This window comes from Telopea speciosissima, chromosome 3, assembly GCF_018873765.1.
Source record: "Telopea speciosissima isolate NSW1024214 ecotype Mountain lineage chromosome 3, Tspe_v1, whole genome shotgun sequence".
Lineage (NCBI taxonomy): Eukaryota > Viridiplantae > Streptophyta > Magnoliopsida > Proteales > Proteaceae > Telopea > Telopea speciosissima.
In genome coordinates, this window is record NC_057918.1 from 49,595,574 (window position 1) to 49,616,744 (window position 21,171).

Genomic DNA, 21,171 nt, shown 5'->3' on the forward strand with positions numbered 1-21,171 from the left:
TATTTAAAGAAGGTGAAGCCTTTGTATGAGAAACTTTCACAGTGTTAATCGAATATGGGCCTGAGGCCCGGTCCAGGCCGCCCACATGGGGCAGGCCGGTCCAATCCACGAGCATGGGAGAGAGCTGACCACTTAAGTGGCTGACTCTCTCCCCCCTCTTTCTCTTGGACGATTCCCAGAGGGAGTCTATAAGGGGAAGGGAATTTTAGGGTTATAGGTTATAAATAGATAAACTCCTTAACCCTAAGACTAGGCTATTATTTAACCAATTTTCAATTTCTCTCTGCTGTCCAAGTGTTTGTGTTCTCTGTGGGATTCCATCTCTTCCTAGGGATTTGTTATGTGGAGTTCTCTATGGAGAAGCCTATCATGATCGTGGAGATTCATTCGTGTGCTCATAACCATAAGCTTGGCTTTTGATCATTCTTCCACTGCGTTTTCGTACATATTCAGGTATGATCCAAACCCGAGTTTATTTGGATCTGGTTTATATGATCTAACAATGGTATCAGAGCTACTGGTTTATGATTCGCTTTTGATGTAAGAAAATAAATTTATTGGGTTTCTTAAGATTTGCAACCAGAAGTGGTGTATGTTGCCATGGCAGCACGCGTGCACCGCAATTGCCTGCCGCGCATGCTGGCCCCTTGCGCATGCTTGCCAACCCCACAACCCCCAACTGGCTCTACGTGCACCTGCGCTGCCAGCCCTCACGGCCTATGCTCATTTTGTTTTGCTTGCACGTCTTCTGGCTGCGTGTTGCAAGTCTCGGCCATGGCTCCCTGCTCTTACGAGCCATCGAAATCAAGATTTTAAGTTTGCAGGTTGTTTTTAATAAAAAAATAACTATTATACATGGAACGATTGCTTTTTAAAAGCAATAATGACAACTTTTTATAATGATTGCTTTCCATTAAAAAAAAAATAATCATTATATATGCAATGATTTGAAGAGTTTTGGCCATTATGATTTGAAGTTTTTTGGTTTCTTGGTGTATGTTGTGCCTTGCGCACACTTTGGCAGTACCAGTGGTAGCGGGCTGCGGACCCGGAAGGGCAATTTTTAAAGTTTTGTTTTAGGGTTTTGGCAAGAAGATGGGTGAAGAAAAAATCTCTTCACCCATATTCTTGTTTTTTCCTAAATTTGGTTTTAATTGCCCTTTGTTTTTTTATTTTTTGCTTTAATGTGTTTGCAAATTTAAATTGGCAAATTTACCCTCCCGTGGCGGTATTGACCTTATTTGACTCTACCATTTGGGTAATGTTGTCAAACCCTCATCCCATGCAACCCATATGATTTTATTTTTGGAATTTCATTGGATGGAATATTGGTACTTGTGTAAGGGATATGTTTTGTGATGAATATGCGTTAGAGTTGGTACCTGGACATGGTGTAAAGTGCAGTGCTCCACAATAGTGATGTAGTAGGATTCTTGAATGTAAAGAGTTGGTTGTAAATTTTAATATTTTATTTTTTGAGAAGCCATGTAATGAGAACCTATTGCACTGCGTATCATAACCTCATATCGACTCGACATATCACTCCAAGTACCAATCTAGGTCTCTTGTGTGAGTCCCTTACGCATCCGATGTATGACACATTAAATTGTGGTTTGGAGATGCCCTTTCCTCCTATTTTGTTCGAAATTAATTAAAATTATATGTTCTCAAGCCCACACATTGGGAGATTTGATTATGAGCTTAGCGAAATTTTTGGTCTCACCGTGTGGAAGAGAGAACCATTAATTTTAATTAGGACTTCTTGAACAAAAGTTTTTGTGAATGTATACTAAATGTCCTCCCTTGCACATTGTAGTGATGGCTACCAAGAATGTTGTTGCTGACCTTAACCAAGGCAACAAGTTGGATGGAACCAACTATGACATGTGACATTGTAAGATAAAGTTCTTACTTAATGAACAAGATTACCTTGAACATCTGACCGCTGAAATGGCTAAACCCGATGAGGGTACTACTGCTCGTCACCGTCAAAAAAAGGAAGCCTATAAGGCTTGATTCAAAAGAGACCATAGTGCTCGCTTTATTTTGTTAAGCTCGATGCACGATGATCTTATCGGCCAGTATGAAAAGTGCAAAACTGTCAAGTCCATGTGGGATGTGGTTAAGTTAGAGTGTGACGGTACATCAACTACAAGGCTATGGGTCATGACCTTGAAGTTTGAGATGTATCGTAAGGACCCCTAGCACAACATGGTTGAACACCTTAGGGTTGTGAAAGACATGATACGAAAGTTAGATGATGTTAGGGTACACCTTACCGATGACCAGCAAGTTCAAGTCGTCATTAATTTCTGGGCCCAAATGAAAGTGGTTCTCACAAATAACGACAGTGTCAAAACTTTCAATGACATTGCCGCTCATATGGAGCAAAAGGCGGAGTGCTTAGAGGCGACCCAATTACATGCACTTGTCGCCCAAGCGGGGCAGCGCAAGACTTCTGGGTCTAAACGTAAGAGACAAAGGAACATAGGAAATCAGGGTCAGGCTTAGAATGTTGCACTAAGTGGAGGCAAATCCACCAAGTGCAAACGTGGCAAGCGAGGTGGAAAAAGAGATATTACCAAGGTCAAGTGCTATAACTGCCAGAAGATGGGCCACTTTGCTCTTGATTGCACTAAAGCGAAGAAGGTACCATTTCTATCAGTATCTCCCTGTACTTTTGTTTGTACACATATTTTGGTCGCCCCAACGCAATCTGATTGGATTGTGGATACAGGAGTAACAACATATAGAGCATGATCGGGGGGTTCGTAGATTATAGAAAGATTTTGGATGGCGCCCAAAACATCTACATGGAAAATGGCACGAGTGAAGCGTTCGAGGTATTGGTATCTATCAGCTCACCTTACGCACTAGGCGCATCTTGTTTCTTCATGATGTACTATACGCACCGAAAATCCAACATAGCTATTTTTCGTTACTGCACTTTTGACTTTAGGTTATTCATTTGTTTTTTATGATGACACTTTTGAGATACTTTTGGATGATAGTTCTTTTGGACAATGCAAATTTGAGAATGATTATATTAAATTAGACTTAATAACTCTTGTGGTTACTTCTTCATCTTTTATAATTAATACTGGTGTTTATTCAGAATCAATTGCATGACATGCTAGACTAGGACACATAGGTCGAGATAGGATGGGACGGTTAGCTAGAGAAGGCCTTCTTGGCCCACTCGCTAAAATCAACCTACCGACATGTGAGCCCTGTTTAGCTGGTAAGGCCCATCGAAAGCCTTTTGGAAAGGCAATCCGGGTAACCCAGACCTTAGAGCTTATCCATTTGAACATCTATAGACCGATGAATGTGAAGGCACGTCATGGTGCTTCATATTTCCTTACTTTCATAGACGATTATTTGTGATATGGTTATGTCTTCTTGATCGCTCACCGCTACGAAGCATTAGAATGCTTCAAACACTTTATAGCAGAGGTTGAGAATCAACAAGGAAAGAGTTTAAAAACTCTATGCACTGATCGAGGATGCGAATATCTATTAGATCAGTTTAAAGAACTGTGTGAGGAAAAAGGAATCACTAAGCAATTAACTATTCCTTAAATTCCGCAACAAAATGGTGTAACAGAGCGAAGGAATAGGACACTACTAGATATGGTTAGATCGATGATGGTGCAGACCAATCTCCCAATATCCTTCTGGGGGGATACTCTTTTGACCGCTGCCTACATCCTTAATTGCGTGCCCTCACAGTCAGTTCCTTCTACTCCCTATGAATTGTGAAAATGCACAAAGCCCGCTTTGGAGCATATGCGACATGGGGATGTGCATGATATGTTCATAGTACCTCCTATATGTTTGGGAAAATTGGCCCTAGAGCTAAAAAGAATATCTTTATAAGATATTTTGATAGCTCAAAAGGCTATGTAATGTTTGGTGAACATTAAGATGGAGGAATGGCCAAAACTGATTCCCAAGATGTTGATTTTCTTGAGAGCAATTTTCCTAGTATTAGAGACGCTAGCAGAGATCTTGATCTCTTTGAGATAGGGACTGATGAAAATGTCTCACCTACTCTTGGCGAAGATGAGGAATTAATAACTTATTATAAGATCGCCAGAGAGGATAAGAGTGATCATCAGCCCAATGGGAGTGCCCCACTTAGTGAAAGCGCACAACCCAAAAGTCAAGATCCCTTTGTGCGAAGGAGCACACGAGGACACATTTCCCGTCATCATTTTCAGATTGAGGGGGATGTCCTAGTCTGTATTCCAAGGGATGAGGAAGAGCCTGCCTCAATAAGTGTGGCACTCTCCTCTCCAGCTAAGGAAATGTGGAAAGCTGTAATGTAAGATGACTCGAGTTCTATGAGTAAGAACCAAGTCTGGGAGTTAGTTGACCTTCTACTTGGATGCAAAGCCATCGGGAACAAATGAGTCCTGAAGGTCAAGCGTAAGGTAGATGGTTCAATTGACAAGTATAAAGCACACCTTGTGGTGAAGGGATATACCCGAAGAGAGGGTATAGACTACGATGAGACGTTCTCCCCTGTAGTGAGAATGGTCTCTATACACTTAATTCTAACCATTTTCGCAAAGTTGGATTTGGAACTCTTTCAAATGAACGTTAAAATTGCTTTTCTCAATGGAGAACTGGACAATGAGGTCTTTATGGCTCAACCCGTGGGTTTTGAGAAGAAGGGATAAGAGTGCAAAGTATGCAGTCTCAAATGTTCCATCTATGGCCTTAAGCAATCGTCCAGGTAGTGGTATATTAGATTTCATCATGACATTACCTCTATAGATTTTGATATAATTAAAGAGGACCACTGCGTGTATGTTAAACGGTCTAAGGCAGGATTCCTTATCCTATCCTTATATGTTGATGACATCTTGTTCGCTGGGAACACAATTGGATTGATTGTCGCCACTAATGAGTGGCTGTCCTCTACTTTTGAGATGAAGGACCTAGGTGAGGCCAACTTTGTGTTGGGCGTGAAGATTGTGAGGGACCGCACTAGGAGACTTCTTAATTTGTCTCAAGAGACTTACATAAAGAAAGTCCTGTAGCGATTCCATATGAAAAACTCAAAACCCATAGACACTCCAATGGACAAGGCATGCACTTTAATTCTAGACCAGTGCCCTAAGACCAATGAAGAGAGAAACCAAATGTCCAAAATACCATATGCGGTAGCAGTAGGTAGTCTGATGTATGCGATGATTGTTGGCAAAACTACGGTCCAGGGATCAAACCATGGTTCCCTAGGAAAACCAATATACAGAAAAATTAGGGTTTTGCACGCCCTGGGTTATCCCATGGTGTCCCATGGGTGCCCCATTAAATTTTAGGGTTTCCCATGGTCGCCCATGGGAACCCTGGTGCATGTCTATTAGGGTTTCTCCTTCCCTATTGTGTCCCATAAAATTAATTATCACAATAGGGACGGAGAAATTCATCTCTGGTCCATCACATGGCTAGATGGATCCATCCTATACTCGAATGTGCAATGGAAATTAATCAATTCGAGTTTCCTTCGCATCCCATAAATATTAATAATCAATAAACTGAAGGAATTAATAAAGAACTACTAACCTGGTGAGCCTCAAGTGTTGCTCCTCCAATAGACAGTGGTTCTTCCTCCAGTGAGCGCTCCAAGCAAACAGATCTGAACCTCCAATGGTGCTACCAAGGTTCTTCAAGCCAATCCCAGATGCTCTCGAACACTTCAGCACAGATCTAGGGTTTCTCAAACCCTAACTCTCAAACACAAATGAGAGAAGCAAAAAGAAGAAGAAGAGAGATCACAAGAGGGGGAGAGAGAAACCAAAAATGCAGGATAGAGAGTGTCTGCTCAAAAAAACATGGAGAGCTGCACCTCCCTCCTGCGTGTTGGTCCCCTATTTATAATAATAGGGTTTAATTAAATCCTGGATAAATTTAATAGAGCCCTAGTGAGAGTCTGACTCTTTCTCTCTCAGTCTGGCAGTTCTGTTTAAACTCAAAGTGCTACACAGGTGAAGAAGCAGAATCTAATAGGGAAAGTATTAATTAGATTCTTTATTTAATTATTAATGGATAATTACAATTAGCACCAAATCCATTAATTAAATAAAGAGCCAATTAAATTAGCAAATTCCAAATATCTCTCTATATGATAATAATTTATCATATACAACCCCCCCACTAAACAACACCATCATTATGGAATCTAGGGCATGTACACATGTACTGCCAAACCCCAATCCATAGTACATGTCCATATTCGAGCGTCTGTGCATCTGATTGGGTCCCACAAAACTCGATAAAATACTTTGTTCAAATAATTATAAATAATGCATCATTTTATTTAAAATAGATTTTTGCAAAACCATTTCCAAAACGGCACTGGATCCAGATTCTGATCCGACCATGCACAGACAGTCTCTATCTTGGTGTTCCCCAATCGGGTAGTGGTGACCATGTTGGATAACTCTTTCACTCACAAAGTGTTCACGCATTCCCAGAACATCGACTTTGACTCGCTTGAGTCTCAGTCATTGATGAACCAAAGAATGCGATCACACTTCGCAGTGATAAGGTTCCCTCAGGCAAAGGATGTCGGTAACACATGTCTATCCCTTCCTACATCTGGCAGTAATACATGAGGGAATCGACAAAGTAGATTCTTCGCCAATGCATACATCAAACATGTGTGCACTCGCATTCGTACCCTGACATCACATGTCTAGGCATACCCAATGCGACGACCATGTGATAAGGGTGCCCAGCCCAAACCCTAGTCGTGACTACCATTTTAAGTAAAACTTAGGGACACATAATGCTAAAAAAGTTTATATCGCATGTGACAATATCAAACTAAAATGTATAAATGTTCAATACAAAGGTGGACCAGGTTGAACCGGACCAAACCAGGTTTGATGGACACACACTTGTCCAACAATCTCCCACTTGTACATCAAAGCCAATTCCCCATACATTTTAAACCCATGCCCTCCATGTGTTTCTCAAACACACCTGGTGACAAACCCTTTGTCATGGCATCAGACACATTTTCAGTTGTGTCCACTTTGGAGATACTCACGTTGCCCTGCTAGATAATCTCTCTGATGAGGTGATACTTCCGCTACACGTGTTTGTTCCTCTGATGAGCCCTAGGCTCTTTAGCTTGTGCAATGGTCCCTCTGTTGTCACATAACAGGGGAATAGGGCCCTTGACAAGATCAGGGACTACCTCCAAATCTGATAGAAATTTCCTCAGCCAAACACCTTCTTTTGCTGCATCACAAACTGCAAGGTATTCTGCTTCGGCAATAGAATCGACTGTAGACTTTTGTTTCGCACTCCGCCACACAATGGCACCTCCACCCATTAGATATACCATACCGGACGTGGATTTTCTATCATCCTTGTCAGTTTGAAAATCCAAATCTGTGTATCCCAATACTGACAACTGATCAGATCCAAAAACCAAGAAATATTCCTTAGTCCTTCTCAGGTACTTAAGGATATTCTTGATAGCACTCCAATGCTCGCGTCCAGGGTTAGATTGATAACGACTTACCATACCTACTGCATAGCAAATGTCCGGCCTTATACACAACATAACGTACATAAGACTCCCTACTGCTGAGGCATAGGGAATCCTCTTCATCTCTTCAATGTCTGACTAAGACTGAGGACATTGAGATCTGGAAAGACTGACTCCATGTCTGAAGGGAACACTTCCCCTCTTGGAGTTCTCCATACTAAATCTGGCCAGGACTTTGTCTATATAGGTAGCCTATGACAAACCTAGCATCCTTTCTGGTGATCTCTTACAAGTTTGATCCCAAGGATATAGCTTGCTTCACCAAGGTCTATCATCGAAAACGTTGTGGATAACCACTGTTTTACTGATGAAAGAAAACCTACATCATTAACCTACATCATTACCAATCAACAATATGTCATCTACGTATAAAATAAGAAAACATGCTGCCCTCCCACTGATCTTTTTGTAAATGCATGGTTCATCCATGTTTTGATTAAAACCAAACGATTTGATTGATTGATCAAACCTGATGTTCCAGCTCCTGGAAGCCTGCTTCAGCCCATAAATGGACCTCTGTAATTTGCACACCTTTCTTTCTTCCTCCAAGGAAGAGAACCCCTCTGGCTGTTCCATGTAGATTTCCTCTTGTAGGAACCCATTCAGGAATGCAGTCTGCACATCCATCTGCCAGATTTCATAATCCAAGTGTGCGGTGATAGCCAATAAAATCCTGATGGATTTCATCATCGCCATTCGTGAAAAGGTTTCCTCATAGTCTATACCCTCTTTCTGGGTATAGCCCTTTGCCACCAGTCTCACTTTGAATCTCTCGACCTTACCATCTACGTCCTTCTTCCTCTTGAAGATCCATTTACATCCAATCGGCTTGACGCCAAGTGGTGGATCGACTAGAGTCCAGACCTTGTTGGAATCCATTGAATCGATCTCAGAGCGCATTGCCTCCAGCCACATAGTGGCATCAACATCCTTTAGAGCCTCAGAGTATGTCATTGGATCATCATCCGATTCAACCGATACCATGTGGAACTCTTCCATTGTTTCCTCTTCGGTTAGAAGAGTAATCCTGGTGAGTGGTCTAATAGTCCTCCCGCTACGTCGAGGTTCTTCAGGTGTTGGTATTTCAGCGGGTATATCAATTGGTCTCACTTCAGGAAGTGACGTTTCTGAGCTATCTGATAGCTCTTTAATGACTACTGGTTCGGACCTCTGGGTCATCATTTCTTCCTCCAGAAATATGACATGTTTACTTACAATGACCTTCTCGTCAACTGGGTCATAGAAGTAATAGCCTATCGTGCCTTTGGGGTAGCCTATGAAATGGTATCTTGAAGTCCTGGATTCCAACTTGTCTGTCTGTTGCTTTCGCACATGTGCTATGCAACCCCATACCCTAAGGTGTTGAATACTGGGCTTACGCCCTTTTCACAACTCAAAGGTTGTCTTGGCTACAGACTTGGATGGAACCCTATTCAAGATGTAAATTGTCGTTTCTAAAGCATACCCCCAGAAAGAGAGAGGCAGCTCACTATAAGTGACCATCGTCCGAACCATATCCAATAGGGTCCTATTGCGTCGTTCGGATACACTATTTTGTTGTGGTGTGCCAAGATTAGTTAGCTGACTAATTATCCCTTGGGATATGAGATGATTTTTAAACTCATCCGATAGATACTCCCCTCCACGATCTGATCGTAAGGACTTGACGCGTTTATCGAGCTATCTTTTGACCTTGGCTTGGAATTCTTTGAATTTATCAAAGGCTTTTGATTTCCTACGCATCAAGTATATGTAACCATATCTAGAGTAATTATCGGTGAATGTGATAAAGTACTTATACCCATATCTCGCTTGTATGTTTATGGGTCCACACACATCAGTGTGTATTAACTCTAACAGATCTATGGCTCTAGTACCTTTATTGCTAAAGGGTTTCTTGGTCAGTTTGCCCTGAAGGCATGACTCACAGGTTGGGAATGGTTCCACCCTCAGTGTCACACCCCTATCCCGACAAGGGATAAAATACAATATCAGGGTATGATTGGGGTGACACGCGTCATCCCACCTCACCGCCAGGATCTCGATGCAGTGGCCAACTCACAGTCCTAAACCAATATTACAATACAATAATATCAGAGTGCGAAAGATAAAGGAATATTACATTTCCAACGATCATAAAACAAGCGGAAGCGTTTACAGTAGTTACCTCATGTTCACACGGCTAAGTGATACATAAATAGTTTGGATGGATCTCCCGAATGACCATAGCATAACTACCCCAAAACAAGTATAACAATAAATATTTATACAAGGCACGTGGCCCCAAAAAAAACAAAAGAAGGGAACAAGTCCCAAGTATCAATACAGCCCGTAGGCACAATCATCATGGGCAACCATCGCCATGATCCTCAGTCACGGTCTCTGGCTCCACAGTAATCATCTGCATCAAAATCTAAAAAGAATGTATACACGGGGGTTAGCTCCATCGAGCTAGTGAGAGAGGAAAGGGGATGCACAATCACACAATCACAAATAGTCCATGGTGCATGCCATTATTAATTCATTTACCACCTAACACACAATGCTAAGTCAATGGATATATGCTACTGCAATAACTCAGGAAGACACTGTGGATCCTTCCATTCTCACCACAATGCAACCTCAATTATTACTATGGAGCCCGCGTCGGTCGTAGTCATCACCACCCAGAGGCAGACCCCAATAACCATTACTACCCCTGGCCTGGCCTCTCTAACTCTCCACAGACAGCAGGTGCTCTGGCTACCCAACACCTAAACCCTCGTTGGTAAGGGTCGTAGCATAGGGAATCGAGCCTAACCACGGATATACTACATGAATCCTATCGTGTTGAGAGGTACATCCGGGTGTGTCAACGTCCCATTCCATCTAACCCCAGGTACCAAGCACAACACGCGCATACAGTAAGAATGAGATGCAATATACAATTCCACGTAATCGGGGTTTTGGTGCGATACTTCGCACCGTAACCCAACACAAATCCATATCATCCAAATCATCATCATCGAATAAGAATAAATGCAAATATGCAATCATGCTTTAATGATAATGTCACAATATAATTCATAAATGCATGAATAAGCAATAGTAAACAAGCTCAAGCGAGTCACCCAAACCCACTCACCAATTACTTCAAATAGAATTTGTATAAGCGCAACGATTCCGCTCAAAATCACTCCATTGCACATATGTTGGCGCCTATGGAAGTGAATAAGAGTGTGAGAGAGTGTAGGGGAGGCCTCATAGAGAAACCCCACAGTTTACATAAGTTATAAGCCTTAAAACGCATCGGAGGCAACGTCGGACTCGCGAGGCTTGCCTCCGACCTTGCCTCTCCGACCTTCCTGCAGCTCGAGGCCACATCGGAGGCAAACATCGGACTCACGCAGTCTTGCCTCCGACCTTCCCCTGCAGGCTCGAGACACATCGGAGGCAACATCGGACTCACGCGGACTGACTGCCTCCGATGCAACCCAAGTGTGATTTCAAGGTCTTTAAAAGCCCAGGGTTGTTCCATTTGGTTCTCTAAGCCTCAAGGGACTAGGGAGGGGATCTCTTGGAGTCTATTTGGGTCTTAGAAACACCCAACATCCAAAGATTTAAGGGGGTTTAAAGGATCAAAAGCTCAAAAATCCAGATTTGGGGTTTTCTTTGGTGGTTGAAGCTTTAGAATCAAATAGATTCAGCAAGAGGTCAAATAGAGGTCTTTATAGGATTGTAATGAAAATAGGATAGCATCCTACAAGGGGAAACTACACATGGCTCGAGCTAACCCTTTGGGTTTCCAAAAAAAAATCCCCATCTTGGGGCTGCAACCAAAGAACCACCCAAGCTCAAACGAGCAAGGGGGAAAGAGAGAAAAGGGGAACTTGGCTTACCTGATTTGAGGTACACAGGAGGTCCACCTTATAGATCCAAGCTCAACCAGCTGATCCCACCTTCTTCTCCTTCTTGTCCTCCTTGCTGCCTCCTCTCTTCAAAGCTCTCCTCTCCTTTCACGATTAGGTTAGGAAAGAAAAAAAAAGAAAGACTAAGGAATAGTCTTACCCATCTCCCTCATATAGAAAATCTCTTTTAATGGCCTGTTTGGATAAGGCCTCATAAGTGTAACCTAGGGTCTATTTGGGTAGGGTCAAACATGGCAAGACACCCATAGTACCTTAGCCACAGGGTCTCACCCACAAGGGTCCTTGTCAGCAGCATTGGATGCAGGGTCGGAGGCAGCCAGTAACCTTGCCTCCGATGCGAGTAGGAAGGTGGTTCCCACCATAAGAGGTCAGGGCCTTTGGACCACACTTCGAGGGCTTTGAGAGGGCAGTAAGCACACAACAAATTTGGTCAACTACTTACCCCTGACATGTCAAGGTGCAACCTCCGTGATCCCGACTAGTTTCCACAGGCAAACTCGTATTATGGTCAATAATTTTATAGCTGGGTTTGACCACCAGTGAGAACAACTCACCGGCATACGTGGCAGTGATAACTACACATCACGGGGAAGAATTAATAATTAATTATACTCCCGGGGTGCGGGTATAACACTCAGACTCTCTAAGGGTCCATCCCTCACCAATCTACTAATTCGATCCACATTAATGTGACCTAATCTTAGATGCCATAGATATGTTGAGTTCATTAGAGTTGCTTTCCATTTCAAATCAACATTTGAAACAACATTTGTTCTAATAGGGCAATCTAAAAAATTCAAACCACTTTGCATATATTCGGATGCCACAAAGGAATTATTAAAACGCATAATTAACTTAGAATTAAAGGAAAAACTATATCCGTCCAAAACAAGTTTTGAAACTGAAATTATCTTCCTCTTAAAAGAGGGTACATAATAGCAATCCTTTAAAACTAAATAAGCAGAACTAAAATTTAAAATAAAAGTTCCCATAGCCATCGCCATGGTCTCAGCTCCAGTGCCCATCCGAAGATGCACCTCATTTCTTTCTAGGTTCCTTGTCTCCTTGAACCCCTGCAAATCATTGCAAATGTGAACAGTGGAACCACTATCCACCAACCAATAATTGGTCGGTTCAAAAGATAAATTAGACTCATAAAGAACGTGAACATCACATGTACCTTCTTTAGCAGCCTCTGTTTCATCCGACTTCTTATCTTTCACAGTAGCCAGGTAAGCACGACAGTTTCTTTTTCAGTGACCCTCCTTTTGGCAATAGAAGCACTTGCCTTTGCCTTTATTGCCAGACTTCCCACCCTTGGGTTTCAGGGTCTTACCCTTACTTCCCTTTTTCTTCTTCTTCCCACTTGAAGAAGGCTTTGCCTCAGTTGCATTGACCTCAGCCTTGTCCTTTTTCAAGGACGCGTCAGCCTCTACCAGTGCATTAGCAAGCTCGGTGAGCTCCATCTCCTTATCGGACATCTTGTAGGACATCTTAAAGGGTGCATAGGCAAAAGTGAGTGACGCTAAAATCACATCGGTCTTGTATCGCAGGCTGAAATCAGTCCCCATGGATTCCAATTTTTCAAACAGATTGATCATTTTCAGTACATGATCCATCACTGGAGTCCCCTGGGACATCTTGGAGTTATGGATTTGACTCACCGCATCAGAATGTGCGTGTGTCAACTGCCTGTTGAACAATTCAGCAAGCTTATCCATTTTACCCCTAGCAGTGCGTATATCCTTGATCGAGTCTACAACTGACTTTTCCAAAGATCCTAGGATATAGAGTGATGCCTTGGAATCCCTCATGAGGAACTCCTGCATCTCTGCATTTGCCTCAAAATCGTTCGGGTTGGGTTGAGGAGGAACTTGTTCATCTAAAACTGTGTACAGTCCTTCAGCAGTCAAGAGCAACTTAATGCTCCTATACTAGTCGACATAGTTTGTACTATTAAGTTTGTATTCGCTAATGAGTGTCAAAAGGTTAGAATTAACGGTAGTTATTGTATAATTATATACACATACACAAGTGAATAACCACATGCTAATTAATAATCATTGAAAATAATAAATTGAGCACACACATCAATGGTCTTTCATTATTTGGGTTTCCCTCATAACCCAAAAGATGAATTGAATACCTACAATCCTTGCATGCATAACTTATCCTGTCGGGAGTCATTATACACACCGTGGTAGTGTAGACTGGGCTGTCCTCCTCATGGGCTTCTAATATTTTCGGCCACCTGGGTGCCATGTCCAGATCCTGTTAGCTGACATACATCCAAGACATATACTTACCTATTGCATTAGTTAGAATCATGAAAGATGACCCACTATCGCAGTGCCCTCTCACTATCCATACCCTAACCTATCTAGATAGAGGTAAATATAGATAACCATTTGACAGTGGTCCTGGCAATGTCCTGTCAGCGTATGCGGGGCGTATCACATAATCTCTATATTTATCTTCAATAGGAGGCCATGGACATGTCTACCGATTAAGACTAGTCCATATCATACATGTATTATGATTAAAGAGGGACTATTGCAACTCTCACATACATGGATAGATTTAAACAACATAATAATTTTGGGTGCATTTATCATGCCATGGATGCCACGCCTCGATCATCTCCTCCACCCGATCACGTCTTCAAAGTAGGTGACTTGCATCTCTATAAACTTTGAGCGCCACATGTGGATCACCATCTACATGCCCTGGGAGTCCTAACTCCTCTAAAATTACAGTGGAAACCTACAAAAAATTCTATACACTTTCCTTTCCATAATAATAAAGAAACCCCGCATGGAGAAACCAACTTACCATTTGGGCTGCCCATGGGGTGGAGTACATTTGTTTATAAAAAAGATAGGGGGAGAGAGAGAAAGAGAGAGAAGTATCACATCCACCCATAACCCTATGTATCACATACATAAATAATCCATCCATTTATTAGAATGCAATTCCCATAATCACATCATAATATAATTTCACGCATGGGCATTAAAACAAGTAAACTAAAATAACATGGATTTCCTCAATTATTGAATCACCACATCACATGTGATAACATGCATCCAAACTCAAAAATTAAAATCATATTTTAATTGCAAGTGAGTGGAGGGAGGGATCCCTTCACCCATCTTCTTCCTTTAAAACAAAAAATTATGTTTTTGTCGTAGGCAGTAGCCACTAGCACCATAGGCAGAAGCGACTGGCACCGTAGGCAGTAGCTACTGGCACCATAGGTAGAAGCGACTGGCACCATAGGCAGCAGTCCAAAAAACAAGAACATACGCAAATGGGCAAGGAAAAGGGGAAGGGGCATGCGTAGAGGCTTAGCAGCGTGCGCTCCCCCCCCCCCCCACATGATTGAAATTTAAAAAAAAAAAATCATTTACTTGGATACATGCTTCAATAATTAGAATAAATAAATCAATAATCAAATCCATCATACATGGATAGGTTGTTACACCAACAACCTTGTAACTACCCATTTGCACATGGGAAGGTTATTACAACAACCATATTATAACCACCCATGTGCCAACTTGCATCCCACTCATGACAATCATATTAATCCATTAATTATTCAATATTCATGGGTGGGAAAGGTGGCTCTGATACCACACTGTAGGCCAAACTACGGTCCAGGGATCAAATCATGGTTCCCTAGGAAAACTAATATACAGAAAAATTAGGGTTTTGCACACCCTGGGTTATCCCATGGTGTCCCATGGGTGCCCCATTAAATTTTAGGGTTTTCCATGGTCGCCCATGGGAACCCTGGTGCATCCCTATTAGGGTTTCTCCTTCCCTATTGTGTCCCATAAAATTAATTATCACAATAGGGATGGAGAAATTCATCTATAGTCCATGACATGGCAAGAGGGATCCATTCCATACTCGAATGCACAGCAGAAATTAATCGATTCGAGTTTCTTTTGTATCCCATAAATATTAATAATCAATAAACTGAAGGAATTAATAAAGAACTGCTAACCTGGTGAGCCTCAAGTGTTGCTCCTCCAACAGACAGTGGTTCTTCCTCCAGTGAGCGCTCCAAGCAAACAGATCTGAACCTCCAATGGTGCTACCAAGGTTCTTCAAGCCAATCCCAGATGCTCTCGAACTCTTCAGTATAGATCTAGGGTTTCTCAAACCCTAACTCTCAAACACTGATGAGAGAAGCAAGCAAGAAGAAGAGAGATCACAAGAGGGAGAGAGAGAAACCAAAAACGTAGGAGAGAGAGTGTCTGCTCAAAAAACATGGAGAGCTTCACTCCCTTCTGCGTTTTGGTCCCCTATAGGTATTATTTGGATTTAATTAAATCCTAGTAGGATTTAATAGAACCCCTGTGAGAGTCTGACTCTCTCTCTCTCTCTTTGTTTGGCAGTTCTATTTAAACTCAAAGTGCTACACAGGTGAAGAAGCAGAATCTAATAGGGAAAGTATTAATTAGATTCTTTATTTAATTATTAATGGATAATTACAATTAACACCAAATCCATTAATTAAATAAAGAGCCAATTAAATTAGCAAATTCCAAATAACTCCCTATATGATAACAATTTATCATATACAACCCCCCCACTAATCAACACAATCATTATGGAATCTAGGGCATGTACTGCCAAACCCCAATCCATAGTACATGTCCATATAAGAGAGTCTGTGCATCTGATCGGGTCCCGTAAAACTCGATTAAACACTTTATTTAAAATAACTATAAATAATGTATCATTTTATGTAAAATAAATTTTGCAAAACCATTTCCAAAACGGTAATGGATCCAGATTTTGATCCAACCATGCACAGACAGTCTCTATCTTGGTATTCCCCAATCGGGCAGTGGTGACCATGTTGGATAACTCCTTCACTCACAAAGTGTTCACGCATTCCCAGAACATTGGCTTTGACTCGCTTGAGTCTCAGTCATTGATGAACCAAAGAATACGGTCACACTTTGCAGTGACAGGGTTCTCTCAAGCATAGGGTGTCGGTGACACATGTCTATCCTTTCCTACATCTGATCGTAATACATGAGGGAATCAACAAAGTAGATTCTTCGCCAATGCATACATCAAACATGTGTGCACTCGCATTCGTACCCTGACATCACATGTCTAGGCATACCCAATGCGACGACCATGTGATAAGGGTGCCCAGCCCAAACCCTAGTCGTGACTACCATTTTAAGTAAAACTTAGGGACACATAATGCTAAAAAAGTTTATATCGCATGTGACAATATCAAACTAAAATGTATAAATGTTCAATACAAAGGTGAACCGGGTTGAACCGGACCGAACCGGATTTGATGGACACACACTTGTCCAACACTATGGCCTCTCAACCCTAGGCCGCAGAGGATCCAAAGCCTATTTAGAGAGAGAGAGAGAGAGAGAGAGAGAGATCATGTGAATAAATAGTTTGGCACCAATCAACATAAAAATATATAGCTATTAATTTCCAAGATGAGCATCACCCTATAACTTAGAATTCAGCACAGGGTTAACCCCACTATAGAATTTTCCAGTCGGGAGGTTACGATGTGGGAGGAGTAGTAATGTAGTTCCCAAGTCAGCTGCAACATCAGCCGTGTGGTTGCCCTTATCGCGAGTCATGGCTGTGCGAGTGAAGCCTGGACAATAGCAGTTTATGATTAAGCCATGCTCCTTGTAACGCTTTGCCAGAAGCCTAGAATAAGCATTAAGTGCAATCTTAGATACTGAGTAGTCAGTCCAAATACTTGGCCACCCTTCTTCCTTCCATGTCCCCTTCCTTACACTCTCAAAAAACCTTCTTACTACATTCTCAATTCCTTCCTCTGATAGCTTCTCTTCATCTTCTAATTCTTCTCTTATAGTAGGATTCTTGACCTTCTACACGCATGCATGAATGAATAAACTCGTAAGATTGTCATTAATTAGGAAGTTAAACATGATTGTATTACTATTGACAATTAAGGCTGTGTTTGGTATGCATTCTAGGTGGATTTCGCACTCTCGGGCAATACAAACAACTATTTTTATCATGCTAGAATGCAAAATTGACTTAAAATGCATTCCAAGAATACATACCAAACGCTGCCTAAGGTTGTATTTGGTATGCTTTCTTGGAATGCACTCTTGGTTGTTTTTTTTTTTTTTTTGAATGCACTCTTGGTCGATTTTGCATCCTTGGACTATAAAAACAACTATTTTTATCATCCAAGAATGCAAAATTGACCTAGAATGCATTCCAAGAATGCATACCAAACAGTCTTAGTAAGTGGTTAATTTAACTTACATTGAGTTGTCCGAGTTGAGAGCTAATGTTTAGAATCCGACTTAGAGAAGAAGATCGGCGGAACAATGGTAGAAGGGCCTCTGTAAACAATTTGGTTCCATAGTAGTTGGTCTTGATTACGGTCTCGGCATGCTCCAAAGAGTTCTCACCAATCTCATTAAACGATACTCCAGCATTGTTCACCTAAAATTAGTGTGGTACGTAATTAATTGCTCATTATCAAGGTTTAGTTCCTTAATATCATAATCACATCGATCTTAAGAATAGGTTTTTTTTTTTTGGGTAAATAAAAAATTATATTAAAAAAAAAAGAAAACAATACATCAGTCATGATGACAAGGCCAGGGAAAAATCTCAAATGAAAGAAACAAAACAATCTCTCAAAGATGAAACATCAAAATCAGGGGAGGAAAGAAACAAATTAAGCAAATAACTCCAACTAGAAGGAATAACAAATTAAGTTTCTTATTACTTGGAGAGTTGGAGTTAAGGTAGTACAAGGTAAATCTTAAGTGATAGCTCCATCTAGAAGTATAGACGACACGACCGTTAGAATCATTATATTTTTTAGGTATATTAATGATTTGCTACCCTCATCCTTAACCCCACCCCCCACCCCCCAAAAAAAAAAAAAAAAAAAGAGACAGAAAAAAGAAAGAAAAAAAAAGTTAAACTAGCGTGATAGTCACTCTTTTAAAAAAATGAGCTGATGCATTTTTCGTAAATTTGTTTGGTTCTCTACAGTCCAGGACCCCTGTGTTTGTCTCTTTTTTCCTATTCTTTGAAATTGTTGAGATTTCATGCAAAAGCATCCCATCCCACGTTAATAATCTGATAAGAGGGTTTATAAAGACTTAAGCACTCTGTTTAACAGCTAGCTTTGAAGAATTAGTTCGACACAAGTCCCAACAAGGGGTATTAAAGCCAAACCGTGTTACTCCACAAATTTTGTTTGGGCTGGCATTTTATAGTTTAATTATAAATGGCTTTCATTATGGCTCAATTAAAACCAATAGATTTAAGTGAAATAAAAAAAAAATTATCTTAAGTTTCCTCTTCTTTTTATCTTTTTCGTTTTTTAGTAGAAGTTTCCTCTTCTTGGTCTCTTTTCATTCTTACTCTAATAAATTGTGTACAGGATCATCCCATGTGGAATGTCAGAAGTCCATTCCACAGAGATTCCTTTCATCTATTAAATAAAGAAAATTAAAGAATTATATGGCTTAACCTACCCACACTTCCAATTAAAGCTTTATAAATGCGTAGAGCAATTTGCTTGGAGAAGCAGGGCCTCTCTTTCTAAAAATATATACCATTTAGGATTATTATACATTTAAGTCTTAAAGATCTAATAATGATAAAGCAAAAGGTTTAGTGCAAGGTCACACACATGACCTTTGAATGGGGACAATAGGGTTCGAAATGACCAACCCTCCCCCCCTACCCTATTTTATGAATATGATGTCATCAAGGGTTTATCCCCAACAGCTCATGTGACCAACCCCCTCCAAATTAATAATTTGTTATTGTAACAAAAAATGTATCTATAGACTTTAGTAGTTACTGTAGTTTTTAAGATTGAAAATCTCTCTTCTTTATTCTTCTTCTATAACATATTTTTCTTTTCATGAAGGTAAATGACTGATAAGTTATTTTTAATTTATTGAAAATATATTTTTATTCTTGACTTAAATAACTTTTGAAAATAAGAAAAAAAAGGCAATTAGAAGGGGTCAAGCTCTAAATACACCTATATTACAAGATCTCTCATAAGAATAGGATAGATATAAGAATATGATATGCAACTGAAGCCAAGGGTAATTACTCCAAGGATTGCAACGAATAGGCCATTTGGGCAAAGTCTCTACCAACATCTGGACTGATTGTGTGGATCTAGTGAATTGGTTGACTCCAGGGGGTATTTACTATTTTATGGGACATTAAATCCATTTTGAAGTCATTTAATAATGTTTGTATTAAGAAGCAGGATGGATTACGTATTTCTGTAGCTCATAAACTAGCTGTCTCGGCAAGATGTTGTAAGAAACAATCTCTTTGGACTTATAATTTTGGGTGTCAATTGGAACGATTCCTGGCATTTGGGGCGGTTCCGTATTGATACCAAAGGTGTCTATCTTAGTATCGTCTCATTTGGTAAACGATACCAAATCTAAGACCCAGTCCCGATTATTAATGGGACGGTACCAATTCCTAAACGGTTCAATGCTCAATAAAAAAGGGAGAAGAACTTTAATGGTTCCGAGATGGTTTCATTATTAAAAAGCAACTTAGAATACAAAACCAAGATAAATTTCATGGATTTACTTCTTCAAACTCCTCCCTAAAATCATATGTAAGCTTATGAAAACGACGCCTAAGAATTAATGAGCATGAAATAAAAAAGCCCATATATGGTTTTAATGCCATCAGAAAACTAGTTTATAGATAGAGTACTAAAGGTCCATTAGCTGAAACCACTACAAGAAAAAATACCACTAGAATACATCAAACTACAAAACCATAAAACTTCAACACAAGAACTTAAACTATACCCTCCGAAAGGGTACTCATAGTTCTGGTACTTAATCGGTATTTCGATACTGGTACCATTGCGAGTCCCATCCCAGAACCATCCCGTCCCATTTATTACTCGGTACCAAAATCAGATCCAAAAATAATAAGACAGGAAAATATGAGGGGGGAGGGATACGAATGAGATGAGATAATAAGTAGTTACCAGAATATCCAGCCCACCATACTTGTCTCTCAGCCATGAAACAAAAGCATGGATTAAAGCAGGGTCTGTTACATCAAGGCGAAAGAAGTGTACGTTGTCGAGTCCTTGGGCTCTGAGTAACTCAATAGCATTTTGTCCTCTCAACACATCTCTACTAGTTAGAATCACAGTTAGACCTAACTCCGCCAGCCTCTTTACAAATGCATACCCAATTCCCTTGTTTGCTCCAGTTACCACCGCAACCGTCTCCTTAGACCACCATCTGTAATGTTTGCACTACTTAACCATCTATTTAACACTTTAATACTCAGAGAGAGACAGAGAGAGATTACCTTGTTGAGGAGGAGGAGAGCGGAGAGGGAGAAGTAGGAGCCTCAATTTCCTTTGATCCCATTTGCAAGAAGATCTGACTTTAAAGCTGTGAGGAGTTGGAGAATTGAATCCTTATATATATATATTTGCCAAAAGACAATGTTGATGTGGGGGAGGCATTAATTAAATAATGGAGGAAGAGTTCTTGTGATGAATATGATGAATATTAATTTGTTTAAGTTGGATCATATGTGGGTTTGAGTCCAGTGGGACGGAGCACAATATAATATATAGAGCATTCATGATAAAAGATTATAAGTTATGGTCTGTGATTTCAGATCTTC

General features: G+C 40.6%; 1 protein-coding gene across 2 annotated transcripts; it reads right to left on the minus strand.

Moving 5' to 3' along the window:
• Nucleotides 1-16,963: 16,963 nt before the first annotated feature.
• LOC122656449 ((+)-neomenthol dehydrogenase) lies at nucleotides 16,964-20,910 on the minus strand. Of its 2 annotated transcripts, none has more exons than XM_043850966.1 (4): nucleotides 20,848-20,910; nucleotides 20,516-20,777; nucleotides 17,779-17,961; nucleotides 16,964-17,369 (listed from the first exon to the last, which is right to left on the minus strand). In XM_043850966.1, the coding sequence occupies exons 1-4, from the start codon at nucleotides 20,907-20,909 to the stop codon at nucleotides 16,977-16,979; spliced, it is 900 nt and encodes a 299-aa protein (XP_043706901.1). In that variant the 5' UTR covers nucleotide 20,910; the 3' UTR covers nucleotides 16,964-16,976. The 2 variants fall into 2 exon arrangements, with proteins under 2 accessions (XP_043706901.1, XP_043706900.1); XM_043850965.1 differs by having other exon boundaries at nucleotides 16,964-17,372.
• Nucleotides 20,911-21,171: the final 261 nt, after the last annotated feature.